Raw genomic sequence first — 14,260 nt, forward strand, 5'->3', positions numbered from 1 at the left:
CCACAAGAGCTGTCCGAATGACCGACACCACAAGTCTGTGTTCTGTGGAGAGGGCTGCAGGGGACGAACTACTAGTCAGCTTATTTTGAGAGTTTCGAGTATTATTCCTGCCAAAAAAGAAGGGTAAGCTTCATTGCATTATCAAAAGTAGATCAGAAAGTGCTAGGACCATAGTTAGGGAAAACTATTATATTATCAAAAATATATATGATTTCAAATTATTTGAAGGGCTGCCCCAGAAGAGAGATTATTCTATTTCATTCCCGATGGCAGAGCTAAGGCTATTCACTGGGAACTCGAGAGACGTAGAATTCAGTGTGACGCCTGTGCACATTAGTTTCGATGCTGTGGGACTTCGGAGCAATGACAGTCCCCCGGGCTGGAAAACAGGGATGACAACATGCCACCGAGAACCGTGAGGCTGCAGTGAGAACTCAACACAGCAAAGTCTGAGGAAGAACCTTTTGCAGAGTTATTTCAAATACTCGAGAGTTTTCAAAGATACACTTAATCTTTTAAGAGTCCCACTCAGATTTCCAAAAAATGGTTAATTTTAGTTTACTGCTAGAACTATTTAGCATTCTTAGAATGCACATAATTTCCAACCGGCTGTACTATTTGAAAACAATTTTGAATTCTTACCGCAAGAGACACCAACTACGGCTTACTCGGGCCAATGTCTCACCCTCCCTTAACACTGGCCACTGTGGTCCGCATCCAGAGTCTGAAGTCTCACATCTACGCACCCTGGCTCTTCTGCGGAAGCCCTCCGGACTTTAAGAAAGACAGCTGTGGCTTAAAATTGGCACCGTTAATACAGTTAAATGTCCCATATTGCTGAGTTTTGGGAGAGGCCTGCAAGGCTGACAGTAAGACAAAGAGCATGTGAAGTTGAGCCAGGAAAAGAAAAGACACCCAAACACCACCCCCCGACACACAGTTACACCCCTGAAAACAGAGTGCTATTTTAGTTAATACATTTATTACAGCAGGTCTTTAGTCATTACTGTCATGAAAACTTTTTCATGACATTTCACAAAATCCTTTAAGCTATTAGTATTAGCTTTTCTCTTTTCATGGAGTGACACTTTGTTAATTTATGAAATATTTACAGCGTTTACAAAAAGCAAGAGGATGTCTAATAAAATTTCTTATACATACAAAATTTATACACGATACTACTGTATTTGAGATGTCTTATTTGGTAGACCAATTAAGCTATGACATAAAATAATTTACAAAGATATATATTTAATCTCTCTTAATTCATTGAAAACAAAACCATATTAGCTATAAATAGTCCTTTACAAATCACTGTAAAACATTAATTGTTTTAACTCTAGCCTTAACTTTTACAAATATACTTAACTAAATGAATTAGTTCAGCTATCAAATAGAACTGCATTTGAAACTTCATTTACCACTAGTACCACTACCAAAAACAAAAACAAAAACAAAACAAAACAAAAAAAACTCCCCAAAAACCTGAAAAAGCAAACTGCCGGGTACATTTCAAGTAAAAATTTGTAGAACCAGTTTAATGCACGCTTGGGGGGAGGGGCATCCAACACCATGTAAATTGAAATACAATACTTTCAAGAATACGCTCAACAAATGTACATCTGCGGCTTTTATTTCAAAGAATGATGCTCTAGCAACAGCTCATACATCCAAGATGGTCAACCCCACACTTTGGCAGATAAGCTGGTCTGACTAGAGCGACGTTTGCGAAAACATTCACCAAAGCAGCATAATGCCCCCGACATCCTCAAACAGTGCTATATAAGGGGGTTTCCACAACCTGAAAATGGACCAGAATTTTAGGCAAGCTCACGGGAAGAACTTAGAAAATAGAACTGGCAAAAAAAATTTAAAAAAAATCATATTTGACTGGGCCCCATCAGTGTAATATAAAAATATGCTCCTCTTGAAAATTGGGGGAAAACACTTCAGATTCCAAAATTTCAAAATAACGAAAAACTCATCTACACAGCTATTTCTCTTTAAGCCACCACTTACGATGGTATAAAGTTTGGCAATTATTTAAACACCTTGATTTTGGATGATGCCTCAGAAGATGGGCTCGATCTGGTTTTGGCAATAACATCTTTCACATTTGGGCTCGTTTTACTCCAAAGCAACTATTAGAAGCAGCCTAAGGAAAATCCGGTTCACAAACATCTTTTTTCACTTAAGTTTAAAATCATGCCGTTCCAATTAAGCCCACAAAATACGTATTGTATACACAGTATTTCGAAAGAGGTAAATTCAATTTCAATTTTATCTTTCAAAAACTGTTCTCGAAAGGTGTCAGGATTTTCCAAAACCCCATCTTGGCTCCTTTCTTCTGATTGCCCTGTAGACACTAGGTTTCTTGTAATATGTATTCTAGAAGGCACATATTCAAGAGTTTAAGATTATGTTAGTTCAAGTTCTACACGGAGGCAAATATTTTAATCTACTTTGTACAGAGGCCCTAAATGAAAGTCAACCATCTCCTTTAGTCAGAGCTCTAACGCGGCACCAGGGTTCCCTCTCAGAAGTGAGTGTGCACGTGGGGCATCATCTGTGAAGGACCAGAAGGCGAAGTTGAGGGATCGGAGAGCTTGGCCGAGCTGGCAAGCTGCAGTTCCTCGAGCCGCTGTATGTACTCGTCGCGCAAGGCCAAGAGCTCCACGTACCGCTGCTCCACTGGATTGGGCTGCTGGAAGGAAGCACAAACAGGTGTTACAAGACACCCTCGTACTAACCTTTAATGCACAGACGCCAAAAATACAGAAAAGTACAAGGGTAAAACACCCAGCTCTTCGCCACCAAGAAAGAAGCTCATGTACACGTGGCCTTGCATTTGCCTCGCATATGCCTTGCCATCTTTTTAAGGTTTATCAACCCAGACACGGCTCCGGTCTCCTGTGTTCCCCGGCTCCAGGCCCACTGCCCTCTTTCGTTCCCAGAGGCAACAACTCTTCCCAGGTTGGCGTGTGGCCTTCTTTCCCATGCAGATTTATGATACTTTTCCTATACATGAGTATCTGGAAACAAAATACGCTATTATTGTCGATCTTGTGAAAGTTACATTAATGGTGGTATTCTGTATTTATCACCTGACATTTTCACCCATGTTTCTGATTTCGATCCCGGTTGAGTCCCACTGAATGAATAAAGCACAGCTGATCTCTGCACGCCCGCAGTGACAGATACCCGGGGACGTCCAGTGGTCCCGCTCCTACACGCAATGCTGTGTTGTCCTCGTGCACATACACTAATGGGTCTTGAAGGCAGTTTCCTGGGGGTGGGGGTGGGGGGGCCTGCCGGGGAGGACAGCGTGGTCTCTTCAGCTTTATCACATGTTGCCGAACCGTTCTCTGAGGTGGCGGTATGACCTTACGCTCCGTCACTAGTGATGTCTGGGGCTCCACGTCCTCATCAGCGCTTGGGATACAAGAGCAATTGTTTTCTGGTTTTGGCCAATCTGGTGACTATAAGGTGGCATCTCAGGGCAGCTTTAGTTTGCACCGTTCTGCTCTAGCGCCTCTTTTCACGTGCTACTGCCCGTGTCAACTCATAGCTGCGAACTGCAGGGCCGACGCCCCTCAGCCTCGGGGTCAGTCTCGGGTCTGCCTCTTACCAGCTGCCGGACTTAACCTGGATGCCTCCATTTCCCCACCGGCGAAATGGGACTAAAAACGGCACAGACCTCACGGGATTTTTGGGACAGCGAGGGCAGCCAACACGGTCAGTCCTGCTTCACTGATGAATGGGGGTCTCGCGGCGGCCCGGAGGTTAGAGGTCAGGCTAGAACAGAACGTGATGCTCCCCAGCGTGCGGACTTTTTACACCTTCGTACTGATGTATGAATTACAGACAGGAATGTGTACAAAGCTTAAAATGTTCAGCTCAGTGAGCCTTTACATAGACATACACTAATGCGATCACCCACCCAAGGCCAAGATACACAATAGGACAGCCCCCAGAAGACTCCCTCACCAGTGTTTTTGAGGTGATTAAAGGCAAGCTCCCAGAAAGCTCGAGCAGTATATGAAGACATTAAGAAAGAGGCCAGAAGTCTACGGAAGTGCATTCCTTCAGCGCTAGTGGCTTCTGGAACCATCCTGCTTTCCACCGCGTTAGGCTATGAGCCCCAACATGGAAGCTGTGGAGACAACGCACTGATGAAGCAGACCGCACCCTGGCCTGGATCCGTAATGTGGACGAGAGTGGGCTGCACCAGAGCCTCGAGGAGACAGCAGGAACCCTGGGGGTTAAGACTGTGTCTGAGCTTTCTGGGGCCGCCATAACAAATGAACACAAAACAGGGTGGGGGGGGAGCGCTTAATACAACAGATACGTATTTTCTCACAGCTCTGCAGGGCAGAAACCTGAAATCAGGCTGTCAGCAGTGCTGTGCTCCCTCTGGAGGCTCCAGGGCAGGCTCCTTCCTCTCCTCTTCCAGCTTCGGCGGGGGGGGGGGGGGGGGGGGCTTCCCCGGCTTGTGGCTGCATCCCTCCCACCTCCTCTGTTTTCACAGCGCCTTCTCCCCATAAGTGTCTGCGGCTCAAATCTCCTTCCGTTTTCTCTTGTAAGGACACCTGTCACGCGATGTAGGGCCCACTCCAAATCCAGGAGGGTGGCATCTTCAGATCCTTAACTTAGTAACATCTCTAAAGACCCCTTTCCCAAACAAGGTCACATTCCCAGGTTCAGAGTGGACATGTCTTTTAGGGGGACACCATTCGACCCACCACAAGCTGCCAAGGAGTGGTCGACAGAGGCCAGATAAAAATGCCACAGACATGTGACGGTGCCAGCGTTTCTAGTGGCGCTGGTGTTTCTTTTTCTTTTCTTTTCTTTTTTTTTTTTTTAAGATTTTATGTATTCATTTGTGAGGGAAAGAGAGTGAGAGATAATGCACACAAGCAGGGGGAGCGGCAGAGGGAGAAGGAGAAGCAGACTCCCCGCTGAGCAGGGAGCCCGATTCTGGGACTCGATCCCAGGACCGTGGGACCACGACCCGAGCCGAAGGCCGACGCTTAACCAACTGAGCCACCCAGGCGCCCCTTTCTTTTCTTTCTTTTTTTAAGACTGTATTTTTAAGTCACCTCTACATCCAGTGTGGGGCTCGAACTCACAACCCTGACACCAAGGGCTGCATGCTCTCCCGACTGAGCCAGCCAGGGGCCTGCACTGGTGTTTCCATTAGAGCTCTGGTTGCGAACGTCCACGGGCTGGAAGGTCTCCTCCTTGCTCCTAATCCTATTCTTCCTGTAAGCCCTGTTTCTTTCCTGTGACTGCAGAATGTGAAGTTTTTCAGAAAGGCACATGTGGCATTAGGACAGGAATGCTCGGGGGCGCCTGGGTGGCTCAGTCGGTTAAGCGTCTGCCTTCGGCTCAGGTCATGATCCCGGGGTCCTGGGATCGAGCCCTGCATCGGGCTCCCTGCTCGGCGGGGGGCCTGCTTCTCCCTCCCCCTCTGCCCTCCCTGCTTGTGTGTTCTCTCTCTCTCGTGCACTCAAATAAAGTCTTAAAAAAAAAAAAAAAAGAACAGGAATGCTTGGTAGAGTGCGTGACACCCAGTAGATGCTGTGCACAACCTGCTAATGTCTTTTGTCCATTTTTCTCTGTATATTCAGCTGAGGGCAGCCACTGTTCTGGGCACTTGGGATCCATCAGTGAACAAAGGAGGCCCAAATCCCCATTTTTATGGCATTTTCCTTCCAGCAGAGGGAGACAGACAAGCGAAGAATACCACAAGTCTGAGTTCCAGGGAGTGTTCAAAGGTGAGGAACATTCTGGAAAGGAAGCAGACCAGGGTAAGAGGTGCAGGACTGGTGGGATGCCGCTCAGGCCTCGGAAACCACTGCAGGGACCTGGGCTTTGGTGCCGGGTGAGGTGAGCAGCTCCCCAGACAGTTTTGTGTGGAGGGGCGGTGGGATGTGGGATGTACTTTACAAGGATAGCTCTGGCTACCGTGTTGAGAACACACCAGAAAGAAGGAAGGGTGGAACTCAGGAGTCCAGCTAGAAGGCGAGGCAGCACCACACGGCCTGCACCAGGCCAGCAGCGGGGGGACTGGTACGGAGGGTCTGGGGTCATGTGGGTTTTGAAGGCCGAGTCGAGCAGGCTCTGCCGACAGACTGCACAAGGGGTGCAAGAGAGAAGGGAGTCGAGGAGGGCTCCCCGGTTTCTGGCCAGAGTGACTAGGGTGGAGTTGCCAAGAACCGACATGGGGAAGATGGCAGGAGGAACAGGTTCTGGGGGACCAGGAGACCCATTTTAGACAATGTCCACGTTGATCTGCTGTGTGAGGCCAGTTTACCATCGCCGGTCCTTCCTCTGCCCTCTGCATCAACCTACCGGGGCTCCCCACCTGCGCAGGCTGCTTCTGGGCTCGACCTTTGCAAAGAGCGGGGCAAGCTCTTCCTCGATATTCTCCTCCGAAATTGTCCTGGCTATTTTTTAAATTTCCCTTTCTTCAGATGACTATTAGAATCAGTTTGTTATCGTACCAGCAAGGACAATTAGACAAGAAAAAGGAATCAGAGGTAAAAAACCATTTCTGCAGATGACAAGGCTGTATAATTAGAAATCTCAAGAGAGTAGCCTGAAAAATGATTCGAAATGAAGAGAATTCAGTCTGGTGATAGGGACAAAATATCCAGAAGCCATTCGCCTACAGACAAACGCAAACCATTGAGAGGCTACAAGGAAAGAGTCCAAAAGGCAAAATCACAAGAAATGAAGTTTAAAGTCAAGCGGCTACAAATGCTACAGCCCGGGCCTCTCCCCCGGGACCGAATGCGAAGTCCAGAATGTGCTCAGCGCAGCACACCACACGGGCCATGAGCTAGCTATGGAAGTATCTTGGCCTTCAAACAGCTTTTAGAGTCCCATTCCTTTTGGCGTTCCCCTCAGAAATGACTTTAGCACCACGCAGGTCAGCCTGTTCCTAAGTGATTGTCCCTGTTCTCATCCTTCGGCGATCAACGTGCAAAGATGTGAGCTCGCCAGCGCGAGCCTGCTTAACCGCTACCGGAGGGTGGCAGCTGCTGAAGGACATATAATAGGTGGCGCCCCGGCAGCCCAAGGCCTCGTTCAGGCTTATAACGGGACTCACGGAACACTTTTGCTTCCGGCATGAGCAATTCCCTCATCTTAATACACGTACCGAACTGGCTTCCCGACAGCTCTTCAAATGTAAGCACTGCTCTTTCCGTCAACTCCGCTGAGTTTTTATGTCGCAGCAACGGTTGGTGGTTTTTGCTTTGAAAAAGCACACTGACCCTGCCTTCTTCTAGGCCAGAGCTCATTAGAGGGACGGGCTGTGTCTGCTACTGTACTGCAGTGCTGTGAAGGCGACAGGTGCCCGGTAATTGTTTGTATACCAACTGGGCCACACAACTGAACAACAATTTAACTTTTAAGTGGTTAAGTATATTCCTTGAGGTTTACATTTTATAATTTAAAAAGTCCTATGTGATCCGATTCAAATCTATTTCTGTATCAAATAATGTTGTACAGGAGATCTTTAAGGAAACATAATACATTTAATTCACACCTTCCATTATGACATTTCTCCCCGAGCACTATCATCACCGGCTTATGTTTCTAGGCACCCCCCTCAGCCTGGGAGCTCCTGGGGCCAGAGATGACCTCTTCTTAATCTCTGTATTCCACAGCCCCTCCCCTCGCTGCCCTGAAAATACAAAGATATGTGTAGTACCCTCCACATTCAGAAAAATCTATATAGGAAGGATAAGTTACTTTCTTTTTTGAGTAAATTTCACAGATCATAATACAGACCAATTACTGTCTCAAAATAGAAACCTCTATCAAAAAATGTGCGTTCCTATCTGGCCCAGTTCCATTTTGCTAACCTCCATAAAAATAAGGGGGGAGATACACTCTAGTAAGTTATTCTAATGATGTTTCTTCCTACTTGACTTGTCACACAATTATTACCTTTATATGTTCAGAAATGAATTGCTCTAAATTCCTTGAATTTTAAGAATTTCTCCAAGTACAAATGGGTGAGGGGAGATTAGAGAATCTATACAGAAATTGGTGATACTTTCTAATTACTAATGTTTTAAAAAAAAAGTGACAATAAACACAGAAAAGGATCAATTTATAGGCGACACTGCACATTTACATTTTTTTTTTTTTTTTTAATTAGAAAAGGAACATGTCCTCTGTAACAGCAGTTAGAACCCTGGCAAAATTCCCATTTCCTCTTTACTTGATATTCCAAAGGCTGAACTACTGCTAAATAAATTCCCTCACTGTGCTTCTCAAATCTCAAACTAAACAAGTGAGAGTTCTCAAGCCCTAGACTCTGTCACTTTCCAAGAGATTACACGTTTCCACCATTACCGAGTTGCAGAAGCCTTCCATGCGAGCAGCAGAGACCTTGAAACGAGAGTGCCAGCTTGAAGCAGGCATTCCCCAATGGGAAGAGAGGGTACAGCCTGGCGTGCAGCCAGCTGCCTGAGTGGGATAAACAATCTAAGAGACAGAATGCAGCGCCCGGGCCTTGCTGTTGCCCCGCGATTTCGAGCGGGATTAAAGCTGGCGCTTACGCAAGACTGGCCCGTGAGAACAGGTAGCCGGCCGTCCAAACCGCAGGAAAATGTGCAAACCTTTACAAAAGAGCAATCGCGACTACTGAATATTTATAGCCCTGAAAACAAATCACAAACTGGAGGCACTTCCGAGCCCTTACACACAGGCTGTGTTTCTCTTCTGATTTTGGATAGAGTGGCGGTGGGAGAAAGGAAAGCCTGCGTGTGTCCTTAACAAAATGGGGACTCTTTTGCCTCAAAAATCATTGTTTCTCTTTTTGATTGATAAATGGCCAACTGAATGTACTATCCGCTGACAGATCAATTATCTTTATTTCAGAAGTAAGGATCCTCAGTGAAATGCACTCTGATGTTAGCTGACCCAGTACATATACCTGAAGCAGACAGAAGAAAATGTTTTGTTTCCTTGAAGGATCATCAAAGTCTACTCACTGGAAAGAATTTTCTTATTATGTGTAACAATGTCCACTAACTGAAGGAAATCCTTAGCAATCAAAACTCAAATATTTTCCAGAGCTTCCAATCAGTTTACATTTTAGTAAAAAAAAAAAAAATTACATTATTTACAAGGATGTAAGTTTAACACCAATCAAAATAAGTAGCTCAGTAATTAAAACAATTTTTGAAGTTGCATTTGAAAGCAAGTGTGATTTTTTTAGTCCATTCCCCCCTCACAATATTGAAAAAAAACAACAACAAAAAACCACTACCGAGTAACATTAATCTAAATCCAGAAGTCATAATCAATAGACATCCCTGCCTTTTAATACTGTCACTTCACTTACTTGTTGCTTGATTCTGGGGTTCCATCTAATGTAGTAATTCACCCAAAGTTCCAAGTGACGCATACTGGCAACTGGATATAAAACTCGATTGATTTCTTTAGTATAGAAGGGATTTTTGAATTTGTCCTTATTACTGTTTATCAGTGACCATAAAGATATTGTTCGTTCTGTAACTTTCTATGGAGAAAGAGAAAGTGGAAAGCCTAAGTAAAAACACACGAGTACACAAACTATTTTTCAGCCCGTGGCACTACAGTTGAGCCTCAACTCGAATCACACATTTACATTATCCCCATAATAGCTCAAAAAGCCTCATGGGCCAGTGAGTGTTCAGCAGCCACTTACTGATATTTGCATAGATAATGGCCTGGCTTGAGAGCCACTATTTCTGCCAGAAGACAGAGGTGCAGGACGCTGTACCATTAAATGCAATTCACTGACCTAAGATGACTATTCCTGGCTAGGTAAAAGATTTATGAACAGATGGGCAGCATGCTCTTTATAATTCAGCAGAAGGAAAAATTATCGTAAGATCCCGTCGGCTTTCTTCATTTTTGTATTTGTTAGAACTGTAAAATCTTAACCTGTGCCTGCTTGACAGTAGGTATCTATATAAAAAGTTTTTTTAACCAACCATCCAGATGTTTGCTCTCTATCATGCTAACGTGCAGATACTTGAAAACACCTGGATAACTGACTTCACTGAATCTTTACTTTCTCATTTCTCATTTACATTCTCATTTTCTCATCAGCGCATACAGATACTCACATTTTCATTGTTTATTAGAGATTTTTACCAATTTTGAGTGTAAACTAGAAAAAAACCCCAAGGCTTGGGAAATAAAAGGTACAATTATTAAAATGACCGAAGGCGGACTTTGAAACTCTTCCCAGTAATGACTTCAATAAGAAAGGACCAATAAGCTAAAACTGGGAGCTAAAAAAGAACAGCTTAAAATAAGTGACTGAAGAGATGTCTTTAACATATATATTTCATTAATGTGAACAAGATATATGGCAGCATAACGGCATAAATTTGTCTTCCTTGGAATCCACCTAAAACTTCATTCACTGGTACCTTTCGGATGCCACAAGCTATACCGTGTTGCGTTCATTTGCATGCTTGCTTTTATTTTTGTACATGCACATAGTTTAAAAGTCAAATAGCCTGACCAGGTTTGTTACAAAAAAAAAAAAAAAAAACAAACCAAAAAACAAAAAACCAAAAAAACCCCCAGCTATCTCTCACCTCCCCACAAGCAACTGTGTTTGCTTTTTTTTAAATTGATTTATTTGACTATCTGGTACTTAAGCTCCACACCTCTAAATAATATGCTTTCCTTGCTACCCGGGGGCTGCGCAGCGACAGGCACTTACTTTGTCTGCCCCGCCTCGTGCTCCCAGCATGCAGCATGGCTTTCATGAGACTGACATTTAGTGTCTGCATCCCTGTGATGGAGCAAATGCTCCTCTCAGGCAGGCCCCGCAGTCCCTTTCTGTGATTTCTTCTCCCGCACGAATTTTTTGTTGTCTTCCCTCGATTTAACAACTTTCTGTTCTGTGTGCTAATTCTTCTTGGTATTTATCATGAATTCAACCCCCAACTCTTCCTCTAATGTCTCAAGCTTGTGTCAAGACCCTCAGCACCTCTGGCGCCCCCAGTTTCTTCCTCAGAGGAAAGCAAGCCACACTGCTTGCCCCCACGCCTCGTGCCCGGCTGGCACCTATGATCTCCTTTCCGTTTCGCCCTGAGCATCCCCTGTCGCCTCTCTCTCCTGAGTTCCAGTCTTCTTTCTTGTTTTTTTAAGATATTTATTTATTTATTTGACAGAGAGAGAGAGAGAGACACACACACACACACACAGTGAGAGAGAGAACACAAGCAGGGGCAGAGGGAGAGGGAGAAGCAGGCCCCCTGCGCAGCAGGGAGCCCGCTGCGGGGCTCGATCCCAGGACCCTGGGACCATTACCGGAGCCCAAGGCAGACGCTTAACGCCTGAGCCACCCAGGCGCCCCCACAGTCTTCTTTCTTGTTTGCATGGAGCCGACACTCCGGCAGCTTCCAGAGAAAGGGTTTGGTGTGGGAGGGAACTCTTGATGCCATGCATGTCTGAGAATATCTTTGGTCTACCTAAAAACCTGGCTGACAGTTTGGTGGCTAGAAAACTCTAGGTTGAAACCATTTTCCTTTTAAAATTCTGAAGGCAATGCTCCACTGACTTCCAGCCTCTGATACTGCTAATGAAGAATTTTGCCTTTTTGATCTGTTTCTTTGCAAATGGCCCATTCCTTTTCTCTCTGGAAGCCTGAAGGATCTTTTCCCTTGGTGTTTTGAAACGTCACAAAGATGGGCCTTAGCACGGGCCTATTTTTGTCCACCATGCTTGGGCACGTGGCAGGCCTTTCAATGTGGACACGTACATACTTTAATTCTGGGAAATATTCTCAAATTATTTTGGTGATTTCCTGCTCTGGGGTCTCTGCAGTTTTTCTTTCTAGAAGCCCTATTATGTGGATACTGGACTCTAGGACTGATCCAGTTTGCTGATCTTTCCATCTTCTACCTCTGTTTCTAATGCTCTATTCTGGGAGATTTCCACTCCATCTTCCAAATCTTCTTCTGAGTTTTTAACCTCTTTTCATTTCAAGTTGTTTTCTGATCTCTACATATTCTTTCCAAACAACATCCTGTTATTATTTCACGGTACCAATATTTTCTTATCTTTCTTGGGATATTCGATGCTAGCTGCCTGTCTACGTCTCCCCCCTCCCTACCTGGTAACCATTCTCTCCAAGCTGCTTTTCTCTCCCCTGGCTATCTGCTATTATTTAAGAGTGGAGCACTGAAGAGCCGACTGGAAGCTCTGGGACCAGGAGGCTCACCGACATGCGCTTCACTGTGGGGAACCCTGGGTGTTGCTATTTTTCGGTCCTTCCTCTTGGGCTAGTCGGTTTCCCCAGGGATGATTTTTTTTAAATTGAGGTGGGGTTCACGTACCGTAAAATTCACCACTTTACAGTCTACAATTCAGTTGTGCCACCACCACCTCTCTCAAGTTCCCAGAGCTCTTCATCACCCTTGCACCCACTAAGCAGGCACTGCACATTCTCCCCTCCCTCCAGCCCCCGGCAAACACTCATCTGCTTTCTGCCGTGATGGCCTTGTTATTCTGGACATTTCCTAGAAATGGAATCATGCCATCTGTGAGCTTTTGCGTCTGGCTCCCCTCGCTGAGCATGTTTTCAAGGTTTGTCCACGCTGTAGCACAGGTCACAACTTCCTTCCTTTTTACGGCTGAATAATAGTCCAGCGTACGGCTAGGCCGCATTCTGTTTATGCTGTCATCAGCAACCACAAAAGGTTGTTGCCACCTTTTAGCTCTTTGAACATCTGTGTGTGATTTTTTGCTTCATCTCCTGTTTTCATTTCCCCTGGGTATGTGCCCACGAGTGGAACTGCTGGGTCACAGGGCAAACTCTCTGCTTAGCCTTCTGAGAAACTGCCAGACAGTCTGCCACAACAGCCACGCCACTTTACATCCCCACCAGCAGCATATGAGGGCTCCGTTTTCTCCCCCGACCCTCGCCAACGGAGAAGGTTCTTTCGTGCTCCCACCCAGAACATAAGGACCTGTTGCCAGAATGCTGGGAGTCAGTAGGGAGAGTGAGCTCCTGTCCGTTCACCTCACCCCCTGATGACACTCGGGTCCCCAGCCCGGAGAGCCACTCTCATGCTCTCTCGAGAAGAAACCTCTGTCAGAGTCATCAGCTCCAGAGAAGAGGAGACGGGGTCTGGGGAAGCTAACTGCTTATTCCAAACAGAACTGCAGGTTGCCTTATCTTTCCCCCTTCGCCCCAGACCCCGAGTCGTCTGGGGCTCTACGTGATGCCAGGTGGGGCTGCTTCTCAGCTTCCCCGCTGCTGGTTTGAGACTCCGTTTCTCAAGCTAAGTCATCTACAAACTTTTCGGCTTCCCAAATTTGGTTGCTATGTCTCCTTTCTCATCTTCCCTGTTCTTAGAGGTTTATGGCTTTAAAACAATGCCCTTTCCTGACGTTTTTATGGTGTTTTGGGAGGGAGACCTTCCATACCTTTAAAGTCATTCCTACTCTCCAAAGGCAAAGTCAATGTCTTACCCCTGCAGTAAATGCCAGACACTCAACAAACCCTCTGCATTTCCCACAGACCAAGCTATAATTTTCTTTTTTTTTTTTTTTAATTCACGGAAGACTAGGCATATTTAACTAAACAGATTACCATTTCCACTCACCTGTTTTTCTCGAGCAGATTCACAGTTGTATAGGAAAGTACCAAACCGGCAACTATACAGATGATCCAAAATTGTAATCAAAAATCGTTCGTTGAATTCAAAAGCTGTAGGGAACTAGACAAACGCCAACAAAGAATGAAAACTCGGGACTGATCTTTTATAGACTGAAAAAAGGTGTCTACATGATGCCACCTTGTAGCCTTTCAGGAAGGCCAGCGGAGGTTGCTACCTGCACACAGCCTACAGCTCATTTCTTGGTGCTCTGCACAGGACTGAGGAGTTTGAAGGAGTGTCAAGCAAAGGAATCAAAGGAGAACAAGCAGCTTTTCTGGGTTCTCCTGAGCGTACAGGGTAGTTTCTTCACTGACGGCGTCCTATGTACCATAAGCCGGCTCAGAGGGAAGGGAAAAGACGACTCGGGACTGTCAGTTCCATTAGGAGACAGGACGCAGTGAAGTACTGATATTTTAAAACATTATGGAAAATCCCAGACATAAATAGTAGCAAGAATAAAACCGTAAACCCCATGGACCCATCCCCCGGCTTCAGCAATGACTTACAGAGGGCCAGACTCGTTTCATCTCCATCTTGGCCCTGTGTACTGTGAGGCAAATCCCGGACGTTAG

At 45.5% G+C, this 14,260-nt stretch overlaps 1 protein-coding gene across 3 annotated transcripts in view; it reads right to left on the reverse strand.

Annotated features, from left to right (window-relative positions):
• Positions 1-14,260, reverse strand: part of MTM1 (myotubularin 1) — a 96,364-nt gene continuing 82,104 nt past the window's right edge. For 2 of the 3 annotated variants that reach the window (XM_027608332.1, XM_027608330.1), the window contains exons 13-16: positions 13,635-13,748; positions 9,365-9,541; positions 643-2,704; positions 2-107 (exon numbers count right to left, since the gene is read on the reverse strand). In XM_027608332.1, coding sequence (XP_027464133.1) covers positions 2,537-2,704; positions 9,365-9,541; positions 13,635-13,748 — 459 coding nt within the window. In that variant the 3' untranslated portion in view covers positions 2-107; positions 643-2,536. Of the gene's footprint in view, positions 108-642; positions 2,705-9,364; positions 9,542-13,634; positions 13,749-14,260 lie in introns of all 3 variants that reach the window. The other variant, XM_027608331.1, reaches the window with a different exon arrangement.

The sequence above is a fragment of the Zalophus californianus genome, chromosome X (genome assembly GCF_009762305.2).
Source record: "Zalophus californianus isolate mZalCal1 chromosome X, mZalCal1.pri.v2, whole genome shotgun sequence".
Lineage (NCBI taxonomy): Eukaryota > Metazoa > Chordata > Mammalia > Carnivora > Otariidae > Zalophus > Zalophus californianus.